General features: G+C 52.4%; 10 protein-coding genes across 10 annotated transcripts; 4 read left to right on the top strand and 6 right to left on the bottom strand.

The window, feature by feature from the left end:
- Positions 1 to 280: 280 nt before the first annotated feature.
- On the bottom strand, positions 281 to 1,637 carry A1O5_08898 (fumarylacetoacetase; the record flags this gene model as incomplete). Its single annotated transcript, XM_007749479.1, has 2 exons — positions 281 to 624; positions 692 to 1,637. The coding sequence occupies 2 exons, from the start codon at positions 1,635 to 1,637 to the stop codon at positions 281 to 283; spliced, it is 1,290 nt and encodes a 429-aa protein (XP_007747669.1).
- Positions 1,638 to 2,567: 930 nt separating this feature from the next.
- Positions 2,568 to 4,403, top strand: A1O5_08897 (uncharacterized protein; the record flags this gene model as incomplete). The annotated part of the gene is made up of 1 exon (XM_007749478.1): positions 2,568 to 4,403. One exon carries the CDS (start codon positions 2,568 to 2,570, stop codon positions 4,401 to 4,403), a length of 1,836 nt encoding a protein of 611 aa, XP_007747668.1.
- Positions 4,404 to 6,902: 2,499 nt separating this feature from the next.
- Positions 6,903 to 8,707, top strand: A1O5_08896 (uncharacterized protein; the record flags this gene model as incomplete). The annotated part of the gene is made up of 6 exons (XM_007749477.1): positions 6,903 to 7,099; positions 7,158 to 7,457; positions 7,513 to 7,863; positions 7,922 to 8,170; positions 8,267 to 8,437; positions 8,485 to 8,707. 6 exons carry the CDS (start codon positions 6,903 to 6,905, stop codon positions 8,705 to 8,707), a joined length of 1,491 nt encoding a protein of 496 aa, XP_007747667.1.
- A 641-nt stretch (positions 8,708 to 9,348) lies between these two features.
- On the bottom strand, positions 9,349 to 9,701 carry A1O5_08895 (uncharacterized protein; the record flags this gene model as incomplete). Its single annotated transcript, XM_007749476.1, has 2 exons — positions 9,349 to 9,620; positions 9,677 to 9,701. 2 exons carry the CDS (start codon positions 9,699 to 9,701, stop codon positions 9,349 to 9,351), a joined length of 297 nt encoding a protein of 98 aa, XP_007747666.1.
- Positions 9,702 to 10,198: 497 nt separating this feature from the next.
- A1O5_08894 (uncharacterized protein) lies at positions 10,199 to 12,148 on the top strand (the record flags this gene model as incomplete). The annotated part of the gene is made up of 1 exon (XM_007749475.1): positions 10,199 to 12,148. The coding sequence occupies one exon, from the start codon at positions 10,199 to 10,201 to the stop codon at positions 12,146 to 12,148; it is 1,950 nt and encodes a 649-aa protein (XP_007747665.1).
- Positions 12,149 to 12,901: 753 nt separating this feature from the next.
- Positions 12,902 to 15,776, bottom strand: A1O5_08893 (E3 ubiquitin-protein ligase hulA; the record flags this gene model as incomplete). The annotated part of the gene is made up of 9 exons (XM_007749474.1): positions 12,902 to 13,001; positions 13,066 to 13,461; positions 13,519 to 13,950; positions 14,018 to 15,182; positions 15,233 to 15,366; positions 15,420 to 15,525; positions 15,578 to 15,616; positions 15,676 to 15,698; positions 15,754 to 15,776. The coding sequence occupies 9 exons, from the start codon at positions 15,774 to 15,776 to the stop codon at positions 12,902 to 12,904; spliced, it is 2,418 nt and encodes an 805-aa protein (XP_007747664.1).
- Positions 15,777 to 16,823: 1,047 nt separating this feature from the next.
- On the bottom strand, positions 16,824 to 17,705 carry A1O5_08892 (uncharacterized protein; the record flags this gene model as incomplete). The annotated part of the gene is made up of 4 exons (XM_007749473.1): positions 16,824 to 17,024; positions 17,079 to 17,166; positions 17,303 to 17,565; positions 17,640 to 17,705. The coding sequence occupies 4 exons, from the start codon at positions 17,703 to 17,705 to the stop codon at positions 16,824 to 16,826; spliced, it is 618 nt and encodes a 205-aa protein (XP_007747663.1).
- A 559-nt stretch (positions 17,706 to 18,264) lies between these two features.
- A1O5_08891 (uncharacterized protein) lies at positions 18,265 to 19,700 on the top strand (the record flags this gene model as incomplete). The annotated part of the gene is made up of 2 exons (XM_007749472.1): positions 18,265 to 18,709; positions 18,766 to 19,700. 2 exons carry the CDS (start codon positions 18,265 to 18,267, stop codon positions 19,698 to 19,700), a joined length of 1,380 nt encoding a protein of 459 aa, XP_007747662.1.
- Positions 19,701 to 20,095: 395 nt separating this feature from the next.
- Positions 20,096 to 21,544, bottom strand: A1O5_08890 (uncharacterized protein; the record flags this gene model as incomplete). The annotated part of the gene is made up of 1 exon (XM_007749471.1): positions 20,096 to 21,544. One exon carries the CDS (start codon positions 21,542 to 21,544, stop codon positions 20,096 to 20,098), a length of 1,449 nt encoding a protein of 482 aa, XP_007747661.1.
- Positions 21,545 to 22,190: 646 nt separating this feature from the next.
- On the bottom strand, positions 22,191 to 23,882 carry A1O5_08889 (uncharacterized protein; the record flags this gene model as incomplete). The annotated part of the gene is made up of 1 exon (XM_007749470.1): positions 22,191 to 23,882. The coding sequence occupies one exon, from the start codon at positions 23,880 to 23,882 to the stop codon at positions 22,191 to 22,193; it is 1,692 nt and encodes a 563-aa protein (XP_007747660.1).
- Positions 23,883 to 24,147: the final 265 nt, after the last annotated feature.

Here is a 24,147-nt window from a genome sequence, read left to right as displayed (position 1 = left end):
CCATGGCCAATAGTGCGGGAGACGTGGGGGACAACGAAACGTGGAATACGGGAGGAATCTGGGGAATCGCCTTGGACCAAGCAAACTAAGGAGCTTAGCGAGTGGGTGTACGGAGTAGCTTCCTCTCACTATGACCTACGTAAATAGTTAATTTGTGTATACTGATTGGATGCGCACTCGAGCCTCCATGTAGTAAGTACTCTACGAGCAGAAGCGGAATTGCGTGGTCACCACTAACTTTTCATTCTCTAACCATGCCAATGCGGCACTGCTATGCTGCTCAGATCTTAGGAGCAGGCAGGATCTTGCCCGAACACTCCCCGAAGCCCACAAGCCCAGATTCCTCTGTGCCGCACACCCCGTACATTGTAATAGTATCTCCGTCCTCCAAGAACTTCCGCTCCACTCCTCCATTCAGCTTGATGCTCTCTTTCCCGCCCTTTGTAATTTCGAGCATGCTTCCTTCCGTGCCTGCTTCAGTACCGCTGATTGTGCCGGACCCGAGCAGGTCTCCCACCGCCATGGGGCATCCACCGATTGAGTGATGGGCTAGCATCTGCGGAAACGAGAAAAGCAGGTTGCGGCCGTTCGAATTCAGGATGGTGGTCGTCGATCCGCTCTCCGCTGTTGAATGTCCTTGAGTCAGTCTCCAACCATACTTTGAGCTCAGCGCCTCGGGTGTCAAACTTACGTGTGATATCAACCTGTAATCGAATGTCATACACGTTGTTTTCTGCCTTCTCCTGTAGATACGGCAGCAGATTCGTCTCATTTGGGATGCCCTTGCATCGAAACGGTTCCAGTGCATCAGTCAGCACCACCCAAGGGCTGATGGTGGAGCCAAAGTTCTTGGCTAAGAACGGTCCCAGCGGAACGTATTCCCATGCTTGAATATCTCGGGCTGACCAGTCATTGAGCAGCACGAAGCCAAAGATATAATCTGCAGCCTCAGAAATGGGGATGTTGGTGCCCATTTTGTTGCCCTTGCATAGGAAAGCGCCGAGCTCTAGTTCGATATCAAGTCTCCTGCAGGCGCTGAAGATGGGTATCTTCGGGGTTGCGGCGGGATTCTCCAGGATCTGGCCATTGGGTCTTGTGATTGGAGTGCCTGAAATGACCACAGACGAGGCTCGCCCATGGTAGCCCACGGGCAAATGCGTATAGTTGGGTTGGAGGGCGTTATCGGGTCCTCGAAAAAGGCATCCAACATTGAAGGCATGGTTCTTGCCGGCGTAGAAGTCCGTGTAGTCGCCAATATGCATTGGCGTGTGCATCTCGACTTGCTCGCGGGGGATCAGGCACTTTCCCTGCAGGGGTTTGTTGCTTTGTAGCACACTCGCTAGGGATGTGTTCTCAACAAAAACATCCTGGAGGTATTTCCTCACCGAGCGATGAACCGGTCTTCCTAATGCCGCGAAGTCATTGAGAGTCGGCTTGGAGAAACACGAGACGTCAAATCCAAGCGAAGAAAATGCGCCTGATGCTGCAAATTCCTGAAGGTCCAAACAGTGTTCCCCAATAGCCACAGCCGGGTGCGGAGTGGACTTGGATGCCGTCGAGATGATCCCGAACGGTAAATTGGCCAAAGAGAAATGGCTCGACTTGGGGATCGGAAACCATGACTTGAGAGACGCCATCCTGACTGTCTGTGTTTTTTCCTTCCTAGCTCGGAGTTCTTCGGTGGTGTGAGGTTCTTCAGAAATCAATTCTGTTCTTGTTCAGTGGATTGTTTTCCCATTAAGACTTGGAGTGCAAAGCAGGAGCCCCAGTCGTCAGAGGCGGGCAGTTCGGAGGAAATTCCGTCGTCGTTTCCGGAGTCGCGGCTGCACAGACTAGACGCTTCTCAGGAGCCGATTCGTTATTTAAGTTGCCAGTCCCAGGGACTTTGGGCTGGTTAGATGGCCCATAGGGACCGCATAGCAGGGAGGCTCGTTCTGCTCGAATGGATGCCGCCAAGGGCAGTAAGTGAGGCGCCATTCCCCCCCTCAATGGCTGAAATTGGAACAACTTGGAGGTTCCTGGCCAATGCTTTGTATGAAAACGAGACAGTTTCGACTTACTTTGAGCTCCTTTCATCAACAGGAGCAGCCCTGCTGGAGGCATCCTGGTGTTCTTTTCTGTCGTGTCCTCATGAGAAAGGGCGGTGGCCAAGGGAAGGAGAGGAAGCAGTGGGCAGAGCGGGCCAAGTCCCAAAGAAAAAGGGCGCAGTCTGACAAGCACGAAACCAACGTTGCACACTGCGAGCAGGTTCAGAGCACGCAGGATCTCGGTGGGATCTACCACCAACATCCTGGATGCCGGATGCATATGTCCTTGTCAGACTGCTGCATACCATACATACTTGACGAATTCGATCAACGGCACGACTTCCAAATCAGACCATGACGACATGGCGGAGATTCTCTCGCTGGAAATCAGTTGAAAATGAAATATGAGTAAGGATGCCTCGTACAGAGGATAAGTCGTCTCGGTGATCAAGCATAGAAAACCCATTCCCCCTCTTTGCTCCTCCATCGCTTGTCGAGCTGCTGAAAGTGTCATATCTTGAAATGACCCATCGAGCCAGCATGCCCCAGACCTCATCAGCCTACTCGACGCCAAAATGGTGGAAAGAAGCTGTCGTCTACCAGGTCTACCCGTCGTCCTTTCAAGACACCAACGGCGATGGCTGGGGCGACGTCAAGGGCATCACCGCTCGGCTCGACTATCTCAGGCGACTGGGCATCGACATCGTCTGGACGTCGCCCATTTATAAATCCCCTCAAGCTGACATGGGCTATGACATCGCAGATTACAAGGCCATCGATCCCATCTACGGCTCCCTCGAGGATGTAGACAATCTCATTGTTGAGCTGAGACAGAGGGACATGAAGCTCATGATGGACCTGGTGGTCAACCACACGTCCAACATGCATCCCTGGTTCCTGGAGTCTCGCTCCTCGAGGACAAACCAGAAAAGAGACTGGTATATCTGGAAGCCGCCCAAGTCGGTCAGCGACGCCGGCGTGCCAGAACCTCCCAATAACTGGGCCCAGATTCTAGGTGAAGCAAACTCGGCATGGACCTACGACATCGTGACAGGAGAATACTACCTTTCGATATTCACCCCCGACCAACCCGACCTTAACTGGGAAAACCCCGACGTCCGTGAGGCAGTGTGGGACGTGATGCGGTTCTGGCTTGACCGCGGCGTTGCGGGCTTCAGACAAGACGTCATTAATATGATCAGCAAGGTCCCAAGCTACCCGGACGCCCCCATCGTGCTCGATCCCCAAACGCACAAATATCAACCAGGGACCCAGTTCTTCGTGAACGGGCCCAAATTGCACGACTACCTCCGGGAAATGAACCGAGAAGTGCTCTCAAAATACGACACCATCACCGTAGGCGAAATGCCGGGCGTGTCGGACGAAGACGAAATCCTCCGCACGGTTGGTGCGGAAGCGGGCGAATTGAACATGATCTTCATCTTTGACGTGGTGGACATCGACAAGCCGAATGTGCGGATGGCGCTGAAGCCGTGGGCCGTCAGGGAACTCAAATCCATCATCACTCGGTGGCAGCGGTGTATGATTGAAAAGAATGGGTGGAATACCGTCTTCATCGAGAACCACGACAATCCACGCAGCGTGACTCGGTACACGGACGACAGCGACGCGATGCGCGACAAGGGCGCCAAGTTGCTGGCGCTCTTGCAAACAACACTGGGTGGGACATTATTCGTGTACCAGGGCCAGGAGATCGGGATGCGCAACGCCCCGACGGATTGGGACATTGACGAAGAATACAGGGATATTGAAACCATCAACTACTGGAAGAAGTGCCAGCAGATGTACAAAGACAACCCGGAGCGGCTCGAGCAGGCGCGCAAAATCATCCACCTCAAAGCTCGTGACCACGCGCGCACGCCTTTTCAGTGGAACACCTCCTCCAACGCGGGATTTTGCGACGCCGGGGTGAAGCCCTGGATGCGGGTCATGGTCGACTTCAAAAAAGGCATCAACGCGGAAGACCAGATGAAGAAGAACACAGAAAGTGATGAAGATAGTGGTATTGATGACGAACTCTCGACATGGCAATTCTGGCAGCGAGGCATCTACTCGCGCAAGAACCACGCCAACGTCTTCGTCTACGGCGACTACCGAGAGATCTCGCCCGACGACCCCAACGTCCTCGCTTATGTCAGGAGCAGCGCCACCGCTACCGCTGGTGGTAGAGAACGGTGGCTGGTAGTCTTGAACTTCTCGGGCAAGGACGTCGAGTGGACGCTGCCGGACATTGTGCAGGTGGTGACCTGGGCCACCGGTACCTACGATACCAGGCACCAGCCCCAGAAGCCCCTGGAGGGCACGATTCCGCTGAGGCCATGGGAAGGATTGCTAGCCTTGTGCAGGAGTAGCTAGAAGGAAGTTAGAAAAGAAGCAGACAAACAGACAGACAGATAGATATAGATTGGTCCGTGAATTTCGAAGAGATGGATGATGTTATGAACAGTGGTCGTTTCCGCTCCGTATCGAGTCAGCATCTGTCTTCAAGGCCAGACCCTGCTTGCTAACATTGTCAGTACGGAGAAAGGCTACGCGTGCCATTATTGTTTTCACGAGCCATCAGTCAGAAGACGTATCGATCGATCGCAATCAGAACCAGGCAAGCGAACCAAGACATCCGTATTCAAGCCACCTGCCTGGTCCCCACTGCGTCGTCGTCGTCGACGATGAGGAGGGTAGTGACCTTCCCCAAGAGCAGGAACGTACCTAGGTACATAACTTAGTCTTTCATTGTAAGCGAAGGGCGTCTTCAACTTGACAGTGAATGGGTTATTGGTATAGAGATACCCTCTATTAGCAATCAACCCCAATTGATAACTTGAGCATATTGTCAACTTATCCTAGGCATCCTCTTACCGTCCAGCTTACAGTCCCCTGCCGAAGGGTGCTTGTGCTTGAACAGGACGCCCGCCAGACTCTTCCATCATCGTCCTCCCTTCTGTCAATTCGGCCGCACGCCTGCACGCTTCTTGCCATCGGTCAGCCATCTCTGGCATCAGGACACACCCAACTGCTTGGATAGTAGATACTCATGGCAGTATGCGGCGGAATTCTTCCTGATCAAGGCGCGTTGCTACCTGCGGACCAGTACAAAAGACGTCGAGCAAGAGGTCGAGTAAAGACTTGAGTTTCAAGTTGTGGTGCGTACGTTGGTCGCCGCAGAAATCAGTATGATGTCCTCAAATGCCCATAAAGGGAACGATTCCGCTCCCTCCCTGGTGACCGCCCGTCGAAACTAGAGAGGAAGCCTCGTTACCCATAGGGTTGATAGTCGAGATGTGAGACGAAAACACACCGAATCCTTCATAAGAGCCAGATATAGAGATCCTAGAGGGAGTCTGGCCATGATGCTACTCCCACAGCGTCCGTTGAACCACTTAATTTTAACGGATCCTGCGAGAACGATCCACGGCAAGGTTTTGATAGGACCACTTCGCACAGGGGTGTTCCTGCTACAGACGATAACGCCCGGCGATATGTTTCGTTTCGAGGTCGACCTCGTTCCACATCGGGATGCCGGATCGGAAGATGTAACACAAAGTTTGTTTTTAGAAATTGCCATTCCAAATCCACGGATCCGTGGAGGCGAGGCTAGTATCCAGCTCCTGTGTGGTCGTGATGAACGGGTGATGGTCAAGGATCCTTCGCCTGGTTACGCGCCAGCATTTGTCTCCTGAGCCACTTGTGCTCGTTATCGTGTCTCCCCTCAGATAGATTCTCGCGTTCCGACAGAATGGCTACCAGATACACTCCTCCTTCTTGAATAGTGGTTTCTTGCGTCTCTCGCTTAACGATCTGGGCCACAGGAGTGTCGGAACCGTGCATGTGTGTCGGGATCCACGGTTCGAATTTCTGCAAGGCCCCGAGAAAGACATACCCCTCAAGGAAGGTTTCGATGCTTTTTAGCTCCTTGCCTCTCGGAACAGCCTCCAACCCACCCAACGAGAGTGTATACGAATGATGAGAAGCATTCGGAAGCGATGAACCGGAGCATGATTGGTTGAACAAGCATCCATCTCAGGGGCGCGGCTTTCATCCGTTACGCCTCGTGGCAAATTCCGCACTGGCTTTGTCCCCCACAGTTTCTGGCAAAACCTTTGCTAGCCTTGACATGCATGACCCCGACTTAACAACAGATGAGCCACTCAAACCGAGCCTGAGGGCATGCGCCGAGACGCGCTTGGATGTTGTTGGCAAAGTATGCCACGGTGCCCGGACCGATAACCTGGACCCCGTTTTGTTGGAAGCTCAGGGACCACTACCCCAGTCTTTTCTAACCCAGGCGGGTACTTTTGCCGTTAAGTCACTCCTTACGGCAGTCGATCGACAAGGTGGTAGGGCCCTGGGACAAGCAGAAGTGCTCGCCTAGGGAAGCTGTAGAGGCCCTCCAATTGTACGTGAGAGGGATTCTTGCTCGAAACCAACCAGATTGTGCTTATTCGCGGTGTTCACATAGAGACCAAGGCCATGCACATGTGGAGAGGTGCCATTGAGATCCAGAAAAATCCAAGCATACCTAGCTTCCTAGCTCCATTGCTCCATAGCTCCATGCAACCCCAGGTCTGGGGAAGATTGACTGGACGCCACAGAGCGGAATCGACTCGTGACAGCTGTTCGGTAGTAGTTTCGGTCTGCTAGCGTATTCAGCATCAATCAATTTCCTGCATGGGGAGCCAGGTGGATAGGAAAATGTGATAAAATGCGACCAGCGCCCCGTTGAAATCTGGGCCGTCAGCAGCTTCGAGACTCGACCTTTGTGACTGTCTTGCCATCGTGACCTCAAGGTTATCGCTGGTCTCCCCTTTTTGGCCCTTTCTTCTCCCGTTCTGTGAACTGACGCAGCAATCAATCCCAATGGCGGACAAGACCATCAACAAATCCGAGATCGAGGACGTTCCTGTCGGTCAAGAGATGCAGGAGGTCACCAGCCTCAGTATCAAGGGCGAGGCCCAAGAGATAGATCGCGCTCTTGAGAAGAAAGTCCTTCTGAAGACCGATCTCAATCTTGTTCCCATCCTCTTCCTCCTCTTCCTCTGCGCCTTTATTGACCGGTATGTGTTTTGAAGATCCCCTGCCACGATCCTTCAATTGACAGCTCTCGTCCCTTAGGATCAACATCGGCAATGCCCGCATCCAAGGCTTGGAGGAAGACCTCAACATGGCGGGTCAAGACTACAACATCGCGTTGTTCATGTTCTTTATCCTGTATATTCTCTTGGAAGTCCCCTGCAACCTCATCTTGAAGAGAGTGCGCCCGTCCATCTTCATCTCGTCCATAATGCTTGGCTGGGGAATCGTCACAATCTGCCAGGGTGTTACTCAGTCCTTTGCCGGCCTTGTCGTCTGTCGAGTCGTCATCGGCGCGTTGGAGGCTGGTTTCTTCCCTGGGTGCCTCTACTTGATCTCAATGTCAGCCCGAATCAAAGCCCTCTGCATTCTGCCAGACAGTGCTGACAGACAACAGGTTTTACAAGCGTCACGAACTCCAATGGAGGTTCAACCTTTTCTTTTCTGCCTCCATTGTTGCGGGGGCTTTCAGTGGCCTTCTTGCGTACGCAATTGCTCACATGGATGGCATCGCAGGATACAGCGGTTGGAGATGGATCTTCATCTTAGAAGGCCTCTTCACTGTGATTGTAGCCGTTTTTTCATTCTGGATCGTCCCAGACTGGCCGGAGACTGCCAAATTCCTGAAGCCTGCCGAGCGGGAAGTCCTCATTCGTCGGCTGGCGATGGATGTTGAAGGTGCCAATATGAGCCACTGGAATAAGAAAACAGCCAAGCGCGTCTTCAGCGACGTCAAGATATACCTGGGGTCAGTCCACTTTTGAGCCCGTGTTTGTTCCTGGAGAGACGAGACTGACTGTACCCAGCATTGCAATGTATCTCGGTATTGTCACCACCAGCTACAGTGGCGCCTTCTTTACTCCTACCATCCTCAAACAACTCGGATGGACCTCGATTCATGCGCAGGTCATGTCTATTCCTATCTTCATCTTTGCCGCCTTTTGTGCTTTGACATGTGCCGTCGTAAGCGACAAGCTTCGCCATCGCTTTGGATTCATCCTAGCCGGCTGTCTTGTGGCAACCATTGGCTACGCAATCTTGTTGAACATGCACCAGTGAGTATCCCTAAGCCATGGACCAGTGCCGCAGTTATCCTTCTTCCACCGCTCTCTCACTCTCGAGATATATTTTCGATGCTAACAACAAACTAGCGTGAGTGTCGGAGTCAGGTATTTCGCCTTGTACCTTATCGTCGGGGGTGGATATATTGCTCAGCCAATTACTCTTGTGTGGCTGAATAACAACGTGTCTGGTCACTACAAGCGTAGTGTCAGTGCTGCAATGATGGTCGGGTTTGGCAACTGCGGCGGCATCATTGCATCGTAAGTAAATTGTAGATACCTGGAGAGCGTGACTGACAAGCCGCTAGTAATATGTTCTTAACAAGTCAGGCTCCGGAATACCCGCTCGGATACAGTTTAGGATTGGGACTGGTCTGGCTATGCGTCCTTAGCTCGGTCATCTTCCTCTTCTATATCAGGCGAGAGAACAGATTGAGAGACCAAGGTCGGCGGGATGACAGGTATAATTTGCCGGACGACGAAAAGAATAACCTCGGGGACGACCATCCAGGTTTCCGCTTTACTTATTGAGCTCTGAGTTGGGAAGGTACCTCCATCGCAGCGTTTTTGCTCCACGGGGCCCGATGCAGGACGGAGGCCTGACGTTTGATGAACTGGAGCCCGGTGATCCCAAGAGCAATTTCAATAGAGAGGTTTAAGAATGGCAATTGTAGTCCATAGATTGAATCGACCAGACGGGTACAAATGGCAGACTTCGCTGGGAAGTTTTCATCACTAGAGACTGCCTGCTGGTCTGCCAAAAAGAGAACCTCTCGTTTAATCCGGATGCTCCGTCGGAGCGCTTCCACCAGAGACGCTCAAGGAAAAGGCTGACCTGATGGCGAGAACCCGCCAGCAAACCCTCTATAGTGGAGGTCCATCAGAGCCCGGCCAGAGAAGGCAAAAACTTCTTCATTGAAGGGCTGGTTAATGCTCAGTGGTGCAAGGAAAAGCATGGACTTCACATACTCTTCTGTCCAAGATATTCCTCCTACAACCATTCTCGTCATGGGGCTGCCCATGAGTCTTGCTTCAGCCAACTCAGTCTTCGTGGCATGGGGCAGGTTTTGGGACGTCTTCTGCTCTGTGATTCGATTCGGTGTGAACGATGGGTGTTTGTGAGGTCAATTCGAGCTGTCACTTTTCCAAACCATATCCAAGTCACGTTCAAATCACACATGTTTTGTTGTCCCGATGACATCGCCTCTGACTTTGTCCCAGTCGATGCTTTTGTCTAACTCTTCATCCACCAGCCCCACAATTGTGATGTTGTCGCCTCTCACCAGGTACAAGCCATGGCTGACCTGCGAGCTAGGTTCGGGATCGTCTGCTGGTCGGATGATGCGCTCGACGGTTTCGTTAAGGACGATGTTGGTGACTTGATCGCAGGAGAGAAGGGTTCCGACAAGAGTCCGCCCATCAGCTGTGATAACCAAGACTTTCTCTGCAAGGTGGAAGGGTCAGTGAAAGATGTGGTTAATTGGGGATGAGTGCACGTACTGTCAATGTAGGTTTGCAGAGACATGGCGACAGGACGGCTCAAAAAGGAACAATCGCAGGCACGAGAAGATGTCGACCAGAGGCAGAAACAAGGAGCAGGGAGGCGCCCGGACAGCGACTGCGTGGGTCGTGGGTAGATAGATTCAAGTAAGTCAACATCCAGTTCTCTACCGTTGATTGTGAAGGAAAACTACGCAGTACTGAGTAGTGCTCGGCGAGGCAGACTTTCAGCCTGGTGCAGCCTCGTCGCTGGTCAAGTCTGGCCAGCCAACCACGATCTCTTCCATTCGGGAAACACAAGGCACATTCCGCCACCCATCGTCATCTGTAATAATATCCCCCCTCAGCTTCCTGAGATCCGTAGAGCACAAGACAGTTTCTGCTTCATTCATAGCTTTTCAGTTGGGATATTGTAACTGAAGTAACAATGGCTATGTAATCGCCCCGACGACAACCACGGACTCAACCAGTGAACCAGAAGGCCTCCAAGCATAATATATTTCCCTCCCACCATACAAAACCATGGCTGCTGTGGAAGAGACTTCGTCTTCCCCAAGTCTAGAATCACTTCTTTCACTATGGCCAATTGCCTCTACGTTAAGCCAACATCTTCCGGTAGGCGATCTCATTACTCTGGCTCGGCTGAATGTTGCGCTGCGATCTCTGCTTCACGGATTTGAACCACTCGAGGAGGACACTTCGGTGCCACCAGAAGACTCTCGTTTCGTCCGGACCGGACTGAATGTTGGCCATCACGCGACGCCCTACTGGCAGCGCCTCAAAAACCAGTCGCCTTTTGAATGCTCTTCCCGCATCCACACCAAGGGGCCCCAACCGAAGCCTTGTCGGTACTGCTCGAGACCCATCTGCGATGCCTGTATCGTCCGCTCCTCTTTCGCCCGAGGCCATGAGAACACATTCCAAAACCGAGTGCGCTATCTTTGCAAGAACTGCTGGGACTCGGGGAATCCAAGCAGAACGCAACGTTTCCCGCTTGCTGGGCCCTCAGAGTCGACGTCAAAAAGGAAATGGTACGATCCCGATGGTAGCACGAGAGACTACTGCGCCTGCACTCTCAAGGACGATGGGTGGCTCTGTCTGGAGTGTAAAGACTCGCAAAACTGGGATGCCATATCCTGTGCCGACAGAGAGTGCCACGGTCAAGATTGTAAAGAATCCTTGGACGCAGATGATAAAGATCGAAGAAGAATCTGCCTCTGGTGCAACAAAGGCCTGCCCAGGCAAATCGGAGGCACGACTCGATACTACTGGAATCAGAAGATGATTGAGGCAAGGGCCCGAAACGCTGCGTCCCGCCAGGCAGACTTGGAGGAGTACAACAGGAGACGACTGAAACTAATGAGAATGTCGCGCCGAGAAATGCGAGGCGACGAGTCCGTCAAGGGCGATCCAGACGCAGACCTCCCACAATTCGTCAGGCATCTTGACACCATCAACTATCGAAGCTACATGTCCGAGTCTGAGGCGCCGAGTGGCGATGCCGTGTACGGTTCCAAGAGAGGCTACTGGAGGTACACCAGGGAGTTTCTGCTAAGGATGAGAGGACGCTGTGGGCAAGTTTCTCCACCCAAGCCACTGAATGTTCCCGAGAATAATATCGAGGGTGGACGCTTGCGCTTCGCTCGGACCAATGCAGAGAAGGCAGAGGACTTCTCGTCCCTTGTACAGGCGCTCCCTCGCATTCCAGACAAGCGCCTGGCAAAATGGTGCACTTTTAAAGCAGTCATTCTTGAGTATCTCCTTGTGGACAGACTTAGCTATCAAGCGGCGCAACAGAACATGCATGATGACTATGGGTTTAACGCCAGCATCGAAGAATATCACAAAGTCATGCGCATCTGGAATACCCAGGACGCAATCAGGAAGCACCGAAGGAAATCACTCGATCAAGAAGTTGCAGAAGCCATTAAAAGCAAAAATTACTCCCTCGCCAAGCAGCCGCGCAAGGTTATCGACAGGGAAGCCGTCTGGCTCGATGGAGACGGTGGCGACTTGGGCTCTCAGAGTTCGTCAGAATCATCTGACATAGATCCGGGCGACTATGAGTTCACGAGTTGGCGACGAAGCAGCGCCAACCAAGAACAACACACTAACCAAGATGATGAAGGCGAGTCCGCCCTGAGGAGGGAGATGAAGCAAGACCGAGAATCATCGTCAGCGCAAGCGCTTGCCCAGCCATCATCGTCACAGCCATTGTCAAGTTCCGAATCAGCTCCTGAGCCATCAAACAGTGACGACGGCGGCGGCGGCGTCGATGACAACACGACCGTCTCTGCTCTACTTCCTCGCTCCGCGGAAGCGGCGTCAGCCGATGAAACGCCTCTTGACCCATCATTCGATGGCGTGGTTGACTCGCTGCCACACCGCGAGCAAGACAATGAGGACAATCCGCCGCCATACACGGCTAATGGTTGGGTGTGGCCCGGAGAAGAAGGCCAGAACTTATACTGAGGAGCAGGGGCTTGCTTCAGCGGTTCTCAAACACGGACATCACGAGCATCAGAATGCTGGTGCTTTCTTCAGTCCCACGTTTTACACATGTTGAGAAGGCAATGGAACCCAGTTTCGGTCGGTAGCTACCTTCATGGTGGCCTCGCACGCCACCTACAAAAAAACAGATTACGCTGCGTAAATGCCAAACGAATGAATTTATATAACAGGCTTGAGCAATTTTGTATCCTCCTCTCCCTCAACCCTGCTCGTTATTCACAACCTGAAAGCGCCAGCTTCCCACCTGCTTGCAATCCTCGATCAACGGACCCAACTCCCTCAGTTGCATAGCCCCAACCTGAGATGACAGTAGACAGGAATACTTCTTTGCACTTCGCGGCTCATCGCTAGTGATTCAGGTTCCACAATGATCTGTACAAGTGTATATTGCACTGGGGAAGCGACCCAAAACCAAGCTTCTACCTACTTCCTCCAGTTCCGTTTGGCCCTTGACAGACAAGCGGAATGCTCGACCAAGAAACCACACATTTCTTCCCTCCAAATTCAACCCTCTGTTCATCGGGATGCAAACTCAAACATCCACATCCCAACGGCCACCACTGATATACTAGCCTCTCCATTGAGACTCCCTCATAATCTTGCACTGCTAAAGCGGCTTTTGCGCTTTGCTTGTACCGCCACTGCCCGTTTCATTCTACAGTTCTCCGTCGACAGCCGACATATCGACTCAACTTCTATAGGCCATGGAAACGGCTATTCTTGGCCGAAGCCAAGCGTTTCTTCGACTGCAGTGGAGAGTTTGCTCTGAAGGGCGTCGTAGGTCTTGTAGGGCGGAAGATCGAGGCGATTGAAGCTGGCTTTTGGTTAGCACATTTATCCACAGATCCCAACAAAGACCGGAAAAGAATGAAACATACCAAGTATGACTCTTCGGTAACGCGTTAACTTCACCGGCCTTCTCAATGGTAAACCTTCTAGGGCCGTCGCTACCTTGCAAATCCTTGAACCCATTGACAGGAATGCGACTGGTGCCTGTGGCGAACTGCAACAATCGAGACTTTTGCTCGGCATCCCAAGATCGAATTACCTTCCAGAAGTTTTGGATCACTTCGTCTTGTTCCTGGTATCCGCGGTAGTCGGTGTGTTTCTTCCAGTCATCCACGTCAATGTCGGCGATACCGCCGATCAAAAGCTCGAGTTCGCGCTCGTCAAAGACATTCACGAGATCAGCGGGGATAAGTTCGTTGAAGCCGGTGATGAAGGCATTGAATTGTTCTTCGACTCGCTTCTGGATCTTCCACTCTGTGAGGAGTCTAGAGAAAGTTTAGAATCTTCACCTTAACTTTGTGGAGATCAGGGCTGAGACTTACTCGACATATTCTCTCTTGTTCTCGTTCGTGACTGCAATATCTCGGCCACCAGGTTTCAGATCAATCGTCTTTGTTTCGCCGAATTGCTCATCCTCAATGGAGAAGGTTTGATCAAGGACATCAGTGATATCGTTTTCAAGCATCCAAGTCAAGTTCTTGTGGTATTCTTCATCCACGCCCTCCATATCGTTAATGGCAACTTTCTTTCGTAGCATCATCTTGTAAAAAGCTCCAATGAAGAAGGAGTCTAGGAACCGACGGTGGAAGATGGCAAGACCAACCACTCGTCCAATGAATTTGAAGTAGTTAAGATGCTCTGGGTTGATACCGGAATGAGGATTGATTTGTAGTGTATAGTTGTCGTGCGCAGAGTATTCGAATAGACAGTAGAACGGATTGAACATTTCATGCGAGAGAAGGAAGAAGAATTCGCTGGTCAAAATGTTAGCCATGTGGAGGATTAAAATGTCCCCGGGAGAGGGGGGGCCATGGTCCCTACCGAGAGAGGCCACCATAATCTAGCCCGTCTTCTCCGTCGAATTTGATCATTAGTCGTTTCTTGAGATCAGTCGCGCTTTGGCGCATGATTTCAGCATAAGAGTCCTCGAAAATAGCGCCACGGCGAACTTTGATGTGGCATTGGCCAGAGAGGATTCTCAAAGCAGGTTGCGAACGGAAGTAGATCAGCTTCCGTCTGAAATCACGCTTGTACTGTGGGACACCTTGGTCCAAGGATGATGGCAGTCTGGGGTCGTCCCACGTTGTGGTCTTGGTGTTGTGATCAACGAAATACACACGGGCTGTGTTGGTCAATCGCATTTCCCACCCACTAGGCAATGGTCCCAATTGCGATACTGGCTGCTGTTGGATAGTGGTGTTGTTTCCAGACGGATTGTTGCCGTACATTCTGATGTATTGTTGCCTTCTAGGGTCCACCCAGGTGGTGGTCCGGGTATTGTGGTCAACAAAGTAAGCTCGCCCTTCAGGAGTGTGCCTCTGTTCCCAGCCAGCGGGAAGCTCGCCAGTCCCTGCAGTTGTTGCCCCTGTAGCCATCATTGACACTGCGTTCGGTTGCTGAGGCGAACCTCGAGATTCCTGCAAGTTGGGAGAATTGGCACCTGTACGGTCCTCGGGCAGCATACGGTTTTGGTGTCGCGTACGTTCCATCTGCATGTTGGCCTCGACGCGGTTTCGTGCTTCAGTCTCGCTCATGTGGTTGGAAGGTCTCGTCCAGGTGGTGGTTCTGGTGTTATGATCAACATAGTAAGTCCTGCCCAGGTTGTCTTCTCTGCGCTCCCAGCCGGCTGGCAATCGACCTTGACTATCTTCGAAAGAACTGAAGCCTCCAGACCTCCCAGCGCCAGTTCCGTTGGGTTGGGGTTGCGTACTATTTCCATTCACAGCAGCGTTAGATGATCTCGCTTCCCCTGAGCCCGAAGTTGCAGTCCGTGACGCCGGGCTTCTCGAGCGAACCGGCATCGGTTGATGAACATTGGTAGAGCTGCCGGCATAAGGATTTGAACCGCTCACGCTAGAAGCGGTACTTGGAGGAGGTCGGTTTTGTTGAGGCGGAGGGCTGGAAAGATTGGTAGACAGATTCACGATCAATTTCCCGTGGACGACGAGGTTGTCGGTGGACTTCTTAAGATCCTTCGTAAGCATCTCTGGTCGAGGTTTAGTATATTTTCCAATTCGGCGAAGCTACTGGACGTACCGTCTCCTCCCATTTCCAAGTCAATTACATCGCCAATGCGGATATTGATGACACCGAGGAAGCCCTGATCCTTCTTCTTGAACTTCTTTTGGTCGAAGATTTGAATCGCCAGTATGCTGTCCTCTGTGACTCTCCTAAGCAGTAGTCAATCGGTTGTCCCAGCAGTCCATGGCCACGTGTCACCCACATGTCAAAGACTTCGTTCCAGTAGGGATTCAATGTCTTCCTGATGACTGAAGTTGTCTTCGTCTGTTCTCCCGAGATGGTTGCGACGGCAAAAGGATCGGGAAATCCTGGATCCTCTCAGTAACCACATGCTTGTTTCTCGATATATCAATAACTCACTGAAGACATCTCTTTTGTACAGGCCATCAGCCGCGATGACTGGATAGGATTAGTTTCACGGCACAAAGTGGACGAAGGGAAGTAGTGGTTTGCCATACTTGTGACTCGCAGATTAGGCTCCCTGTATCATTGCAGTTAGCATCCATTGACGATCATGGGTACAGAGGGACACGGACGCTGGCAGATTTGCTTCAGGCATCTTGGTGATTCAACCACTGGGAAGCGCCCCCAGGTTCTCAGCCTTCGGACAGCTCTCGTGCGGCGGCGGGGTAACTTGCGGGAAAGATCTGTTGTGAAGAGGACGACCAAGCAAAATTTCTGTCGACAGTGGGAATAGCAATATGCGTCGAATTGAGGCAGTTGATGAACTCGACGTTCACAGGGGCGCAGAAGGCTGTTCTGATCGTATTCGCAAGGGACTTGATGGGTGACTGAGCGGCGGGTTTGGAGTGTCAACGAGGCGCAGCTCGACCAAGTGTGAGGCGCTAAGAGATTTGCGGAAGAGGACGGGCAAAGGCACACTCCACCTCACTCAAGTCATGATTGCATAATAGCTGGAAGGGCGCAATTACCAATAAGGCCACTGTCGCAGTAGCAGCCGCAACCCAGTAGTCGCGATGGCGTCCGACGCTGCTGGCAATTTGAGGTAGAACGAAAGCGATAATCAAAGTCGCAGGTTGCAAGTCTTGGGTGGGTGCTTGGTGGGTGGACGAGTGGACTTTGGCCGGGACAAGGCACCGGAACAAGGTCAAACGGGAGCCAGGCTTACATCATGCCGGCCGCCGTCCAAAATCTGAGCACAAGGTTTTTATATACACCTACGAGCACGGAGTCCAACATCGAGCAAGGAAGGATCCCGCTCATCAGGGACCAAATCCCCATGTCATTATTAATATTTATATTGTCTCAATTGTAGAGAATTTTGGTCCCCTCGCAGTGACGTCCGTGAAACTCTGCTCATATTGATTCCATAAATCTTACAAAAGGCTTCCGGCCCCCGTTGCCCGTCCAATATTGATTTGAGCAGCCCACGTATTGATGAGCCACTAAATCCTGCATGCCATCTGAGACGTGTGGCAAGTCACAGTTGACCAATGCTCGGTCCCAACATGCCGGAAAGGCTCAGCGCCAACGCTGCTTGCATTTTTGGGTGTCCCCGCGTGAACTCTTCCGCCTTGGTCACTGTCGCGTGCCTTGTTGTGGAGGACTCTATTGAAGCCGAAATCAAGAATTGCTTGATCCCCTCCTAGTATGGTGCATACCCACGGCCACGCCCTCTGAAGCCGCCCCGAGGGGCGCCTCGCGGGGCACCGTAACCACCACCAGCGAAACCTCCATACCCTCCGAAGCCTCCTCGTCCGCCGAATCCTCCTCGACCACCACGCACGGGACCTCCTCTTCCTCTGCCTCGAGTCATGCCGGGAAGGTTTGTACGTTTTGGCACAACCTGAACCGTCTTGTCAGTAACATGGTCCCAAGCCGGACCAGGATCGTTGCTAACCTTGAGATTGCGGCCGCGAAAGACACTTTCGTTCAGCACCAACGCTTGAGCCACCAGTCCTGGGTCTGAGAATTCCACATATGCATACCTGCGCGATAGTTCCATTAGCAATCCATCTCTTGCCAGGCAGCATGAAATGATTTTTCTTGAAGTCTTGAAAGAACAGCATCCAGCTCTTGAACAAGCCTTATGCATGATAGTGCTTGGAGTTTTATTTAACCCACCCCTTTGGATGACCAGTAAACTTGTCCAGGAGGATGGTGACTCGGTTTATCGATCCTGGTCCGCTGGCGAAGTGTGCTTGGATCTCTTCAGGGGTTGCACCGTAGTCCACATTGCCGACAAAGATGCTGCGCGCGTCTACATCCTCCCTATCTTCTCTGGGCATGTTCTCTGATGATTGTTCAAGGTGACTTTGCATCTCTCGTAGTTTAGCGGCTTCTGACTCCATCTCGGCGACACGCCTCTTCATGGCGGCAATCTCTTCCTGTCGACACAGATGAGTATGAGGCCATCTGAACACAGGATGGCCTGGCAACCACGGGGGGGATCTATCCTTACTTCTTCCTCGCCACCATCTTCGTGGCTCTCTTTGTGCTCATCTTTGACATCAAGGTCGTCAGGCATCTTGGACGTAGGGGTGAATGCGAACGTGGTGATTGTAGGATAAAGTCAAAGGGACCGTGCGGACGGAGTCGAGAAGTTTCTGTTATATGTCCAGCAGTTGGGTGAACGGAGTCATATGATAATGGAGGATCGGTGAGTGCAGGTATGCGGTGTCTCGGGGAACAACAAAGGAACCCCGCGTCGGGATAGAAGTGAGACTGGCCTGGAGGCTGAGAATGCAGTGACGGGTTGATGAGCGTTCACAGCAGCCACGGACGCGAACAGACCTCGAAGCCCATTTGAGAGCCGCAATCTGGTCCCTGCCAAGGCTCAAGCCCGTGAACAAAGTCGTCGCTGCTCTAAGCAAGTCCCGTGAAGTGATGTCAGAGCTCTGTCGATTGTGTCCGGTGGGAGGGAAGGTAAAGCGAAGAACCGTCCCGCCGTCCCGGCATCAGAGCCGTCGATAAGTGCCGATCCAAAGCATAATACGGAGTCTTCAATTTTCTTTTCAACTACTCTTTCCTCCTTCCATTCAACAGATGGTCGATTTAATCATCGTCAAGGAGTTGATAGTCGTGTCATGACGAGCGAGAAGGATGGGGAGATCTCAGACCTGAGCGACTCACTTGGGCAGCACCCTGAACCGGCTCTTAATTATGCATTTGTTCACACACCTCAGCCCAGTGATAGCAAGCGGGATCTCACCTCGACATGCAGGATTATTGGCTGCTTTTTTGTTTTCTTCATCACCTGGGGTGTCGCCTCCTCATTCAGTGCCTATCAAGCCTTTTATCAGAAGGACTTGCTTGCCTCCCACACACCATCTGTTATATCATGGGTCGGCACAGTCCAGGTGTCGTTGATGGGACTCACGGGGATCGTCTCTGGGGCTCTCTATGACCGAGGCTATATTCGAACGTTGTTGATTGTCGGTGGCTCAATGGTCGTTTTCGGTTTTATGATGCTCAGCTTGGCCAAAGAATACTATCAGGTCATTCTGGCCCAGGGTGTCTGCATTGGACTGGGTAAGTAGTCAGCAACTGTGGATTCCTTTTATGTGTCGTACTGACCAGAGTATCAGGCAACGGAATGCTGTACATACCCTCGATAGCCGTGATCAGTCAGACCTTCACCGCCAAGCAACGGCCACTCGCTATCGGAGGATCATCGTCTGGAGCAGCCATCGGAGGCATCGTCCTGCCCATCATGTTCCGTCACTTACAACCGCAGATCGGCTTCGGGTGGACCAATCGCATCTTCGGCTTCATACTCCTTGGCATGGTCATAGCTACTTTCTTCCTGCTCCGGCCAGATCCAACATATAGACGCCCAAATGGACAACTATTCGACCCTTCTGCCCTCAAAGAGCCACCATTCGTGGTTCTCTTGGTCGGCTTATTCTTTGTCTTCCTTGGATATTGGGTTCCGCTGATCTACATCACACCATATGCCCAGTTCTCCATCAAAACGAACGTCTCATACGCGTTTTATCTCCTCGCCATTCTGAATGCGGGAAGCTTCGCGGGCCGGATCCTCCCTGCCTTCGTCGCACACAAGTTCGGCCCCGCAGTCGTCCTTTCAGCCGGCAGTATCAGTCTCGGGATATTGATACTGGCGTGGATCGGGATTCACAGCATTCCCGGCGTCACCATTTGGGCGATTTTGGTGGGTTTCATGGCAGGCATTACAGTGGCAATCCCTGCCGCGGTCGTGCCTCTGCTCTCACCTACACCGAACGTTGTGGGTGCAAGGACCGGCATGGCCTGGTCTGGTTCTGCGTTTGCAGGCTTGATCGGTGGACCTATCGCCGGTGCCCTTGTCAATACAACGACGAGCAATTACGCACATGGTCAAGCCTTCGGAGGCGCGGCCAGCTTATTTGGCGGCTTGCTGCTAATGTATCCTGCATTTACCATTGCCAGGGGAAACAAGCGTTATCAAAAAACGCGACCACCAACGCATGACGTTGAGGTTTCGTCTCCATCTGCCCAGGCCGACCAGGTGACGTCGGCATAAAATGCTATAGGAGCTCCCAATATCTTTGCAGACATCCTTTTACGAGCCACACTCACAAGTTCGGTCATAGCTTTGCACCGTGAAGGTGCCGAATGCAGACCAAGTGGTGAATAGGTGGCAAAGTCAGGACTCCGGCACGGACTGAGGGTTTCGTACTATGTCTTGTCAAGCTGATTTGCAAATCTAGGATAAATGGCCGCATCCGACAGATTTCAGGCCAGCTGGCATATATGTATTCATCCCTGTTGATATCCGAACTAACAACAGATGGTGTGTGCAAAACCTGTGCTCGGAAGATATACATAGATTTAGATATAGAAATCTATATAACTTCAATGTCCATACCATCACGCAATGCAATCTCGCATCTCAACCCTTTGCTTTTCCACCCTCTGCTAGACCTTAGCCATCCAGCGCCAGCGCCACCCCAAGCAAGCCCACCGACTCAACACGAATGTCCCCAACGACACGCCCGCAACAACACACATAAACCCAACCATGATCTCCGGCCCGGCGGCCTCCACCAGCTCCCCGCTGATGGGAATGCAGACCAGCGCCGCGAGACTGCCGATGAAATAGGACGTGCCGTAAAACCGACCAAACTGGTCCGCCTCGCAGAGCTGGCCTATGCACGCCGGTGTAAGCGCCATCCACGAGCCGGTGCCGAAGCCGAAGAGCGCGACGAAGACGTACAGTGCCGCCAGGGAGGTGTGGCCCAGCGGGAGCCAGATAGCGAGCATGAGGATCAACGTGAAGACGATCATGAAGAGGAGCGTGTTGAAGCGGCCCACGAAGTCGGACACGTAGCCGGGGATGATCCGTCCGAAACACGACGAGGCGTTGAGAACTGAGATTATGTAGAATCCTGTGTCGGGCGGGAATTTGTCGCCGTAGTTCGCGTAGGTGGGGAGAATACCCAGGGCGCCAAACAGGACGATTTCGAACCCAAATACACTGATCGTCAGAAACGTAAATTTCAAATCACCAAACAATCCCAACGATATAATTGCTTGTTTCCTTGCTTCAGGAGATGGCGGCAGGCGTGGCTTCATCAACACATTCGCGATTGCCAAGCATCCCAGGAACAAAAATCCTAGGATGCGCATGGACCATGCATACCCATATTTAGGGAGCGTGGCCCTCAGGATCAGGGGAATGGTCACACCGCCGAAGCTCGATCCCACCATCGCAATCCCATGCGCGAGCCCTCTCTTCCGCTTAAACCAGTGGCTCACCACGGCCAAACTCGTCGTAGTCAGCGTTGCACCCGCGATCCCGCCCAAAAATCCAAGGCAGAGCAGAAATTGCCAATACTTTTTACATTGCGCCAACAGAAAGACCATAATGACGTAGCTTGTACTCCCCGACAATGCAATCCATCGTGGTCCGTACCGGTCAAAGAGTGGGCCAACCCAAATGCCCAGTCCTAGGGCGAGGTAGACAAAGACAGAGGGGATCCAGCCGATGTCACGGGACGTGTAGGTCGAGAGTTGGTGCATTTGGAGATATTCTTGAATGGTACCAATGGATACCATGAAGCCAAATGAGGCAAAGAGCGCGAGGAAAGCACCGGTTAGGACGAGCCAGGCCTGGAGGCCACCTTCTGGAAAAGGGTCATTTGGACCATGAGCTGGTTCTGGGTCGTCTAGATCGAACGTGGTAACTTGTTGCTCCGCATCGCTATATGTGTAGGGTCCTTTCTCTGTGTCGAGGGTAATAAGTGTTGTGGCCTCGGACCTTGCATGTTTCGGCACTGTGCCGCTCCCGGCAGGAGATACTTCGTCTTGCCTTTCTTGGTTATTAGACTCGACCTGCTGAACGACAGGAAGTGATGCTGCGTCCATCGAGATAGGGGTGGACGTCGAGTCCGTCAGTCGTAGAGAAGAGCGAAGCAGAAAGCAGTCGCTCTTTGCAGACCCTTTCAATTTAGCTAACTCGTGATCGTCATCACGCCCTTTGAGCAACTGGACTTGTCGACCAAAATTTGTGCACCCAAAAAATATGTGGGGAATGCAGGTGGAGAGAGAAAGCATTACCAAGCCGCTCTTCTCCGTCACCAAAGAGAGTCCTCGAGTCTCCATAATACCAATCTTACCCTAGGGCAACATGCCCACGTCTATTCCGGTGCAATGCTGTAGTCAGAATGCTGCTTTTCGCCAGCATGTATGCAAGGCACGGTGTTCGGGAAATATTGGCATCGGGAGCATGCCTTGTTCATTCCCCGATCCGTCTCGCCGTTAACCGAAGACCAAAGCAAATCCAGTCCACTCATTTTCTGCGGCTCAGACTTGCCTTTTGTCAACCTTCATGGGTCGACTCGGCGGTTACAGGCGCACCCTGGGGACCCCTGCAACCAGCTCAAGTCTGTTGGACCTCAGAAGTATCTGTGGACTCTCATCATAGCCGCTCCTTCAGTCCCACTCTGACCCTTGGGTTGGAACTGGTCGATTAGCCGACGGCGTTTCCCGTGTTGAAATGCTGCTGAGAAAATCAGCCTCCAATGGCCAAAACGTCCGTCCCCTTTGTCCTTCCTTGACCAACATCCATTTTTGCAGTCCTGGCCCCGAATTGGATGGCCCTCTTCCTTTCTGAAGCAACACTCCGCATGCCTAGCTTCCACATAGCTAGTCTCAACAGCATCTTTGAAGGTTCAAGATCCTCGGGCTTCTCGACACGGCCGACTTCCTCGTAGTGCTTGGGAACCCTTTTTGACGATCTGAAACCACACTTTTCCCACACCGGAAGACCTAGAGAAAACCTCACCAAATCTTCATCTAGATAAGGGTAACGCACCTCTTTACCCCAATGACTCATGACCCGGTCATCCCGACCCAAGTTGCGAGATCCGATTCGATTGAAATCTAGCTCGAGTTCCTCTGCCAAGGCAGCAAATGCTCCCCGACCAAAGGCTGCAGCATGTCGCGAATATCCTGCATATAACTCATCTGCTCCTAGACCGGAAAGCAGGACTCGAGCGTGGGAGGCATAAAGCTCCTTGGTTGTCTGCTGTACCTCCGTCTTTTTGAATAAATTCCCTACTCCCTGAGCAGCAAAGAAGAGCGCCATGGTGATAGACAAATCCATCTCCGTCTTGTGAGGGTGCATGAGCCGTTGAATCCTGGCTTTATAGGCTTTTGAGTGCTGATAAGGCACATCAACTGCCACGAACCTCCACTCTCGGTCTGGGCATGCTTCACAAAGTTCTGCAAAGCTGGAGCGACCGGTGGCCCTATCGGGACAGAGCTCGTAGGGCGAATCTGTGGTTTTGTTCGTTGCCGCCATTGACCGTGGGTTTTCAAAGGCCACATTTAACAAATCTATAGCTTCCGATTTGGGCAGAAGATCATGCGCAAGGCGAGCGAGCAGTGTACAGTCTAGACCTCCCGAAAAGAGTATGGCGACCTTCGTGGACTGTGGCATGATGTGATTGTGGTCGTGATTCGGAATGTCCAGAAGTCTTAGTTCAAGAGCACCAGTCAATAACTCCAGGAAGCGGTCGACACTCCTCGAAGTCGGAATCAATTCAAGAAGCTCCAAAGGACCGGCCTTGTTGATTATGGGGGACATGTTCTGCCATGGAAGCTCGCCCCGAGTTATTTCACCGTGCCCCAAAGAGATAAAATGGATTGCATCTGTGGACACTTCTTCGTCCAGCACATCGACAGGCGGAGTGCCGACGCTACACAGCGTCAGTGAGTCTTCATCGCCATGATTGGTGAGCAGAGAGCGGCGCCCTAGCCGATCTCTCCCATAGTAGACGGTTGAACGAGGAGCATCGTAGAAGACGAAGGCAAAAGGCCCGGCTATGTTTGTCAGCGCCTGAGCAATGCGCTGCTGGTAGCCACCGCTTTGACTTGAATGAGAGGCACGCAAGAGAAGATCAAAAATCTGCACCGAGTCATTTCCTTCCACTCTGACTCCATCCACTTTCCACGCCTCGCCATTCCAGCAGAGGATGGACCCTGAAGCGCGATCCTGGAGGGGTTGGCTCTGGACAGAATCTCCTCGCAATGCTAGGACGGAAGAAACAAATGTGAGGTGCAGTTCGTCCGATCGCGGAGTAGGAAGTCTGACATCCAGCTCTCTGTAGCTGTCTGGTCCACGTGCGTTGAGCTCGTCTACCGTGAGAGAATCGGGTAGAATAGGACGGTGTTTCGCAATGGAAAAGAAGATGCCGCACATAGAGGTGCCTGTGTGCTGGACGCAAAGTAAGAGAGCTAGAGCACAGGATGATTATACGTCGTAAATGAAAAAGAAACTCGGCCGCGAAACACATGTGACCGTGCCAAGAGATACGGAGGTCTGACCAATCAGAAGCCTGCTGGGCCCGATTCGCGTCCAAGTGCCCACACCAAGCCACATCAACCCTTCGGCTGCCAGCAGCTGCATGATGCCGCTCGGGAAACTCAACTGCCTGCGCCTGCGCTGGCGGCCTTGCAGTATCTCC

The sequence above is a fragment of the Cladophialophora psammophila genome, assembly GCF_000585535.1.
Source record: "Cladophialophora psammophila CBS 110553 chromosome Unknown aczJe-supercont1.14, whole genome shotgun sequence".
Lineage (NCBI taxonomy): Eukaryota > Fungi > Ascomycota > Eurotiomycetes > Chaetothyriales > Herpotrichiellaceae > Cladophialophora > Cladophialophora psammophila.
Note: the sequence above shows the minus strand (reverse complement) of the source record. Positions and strands in the feature narration are given on the sequence as shown.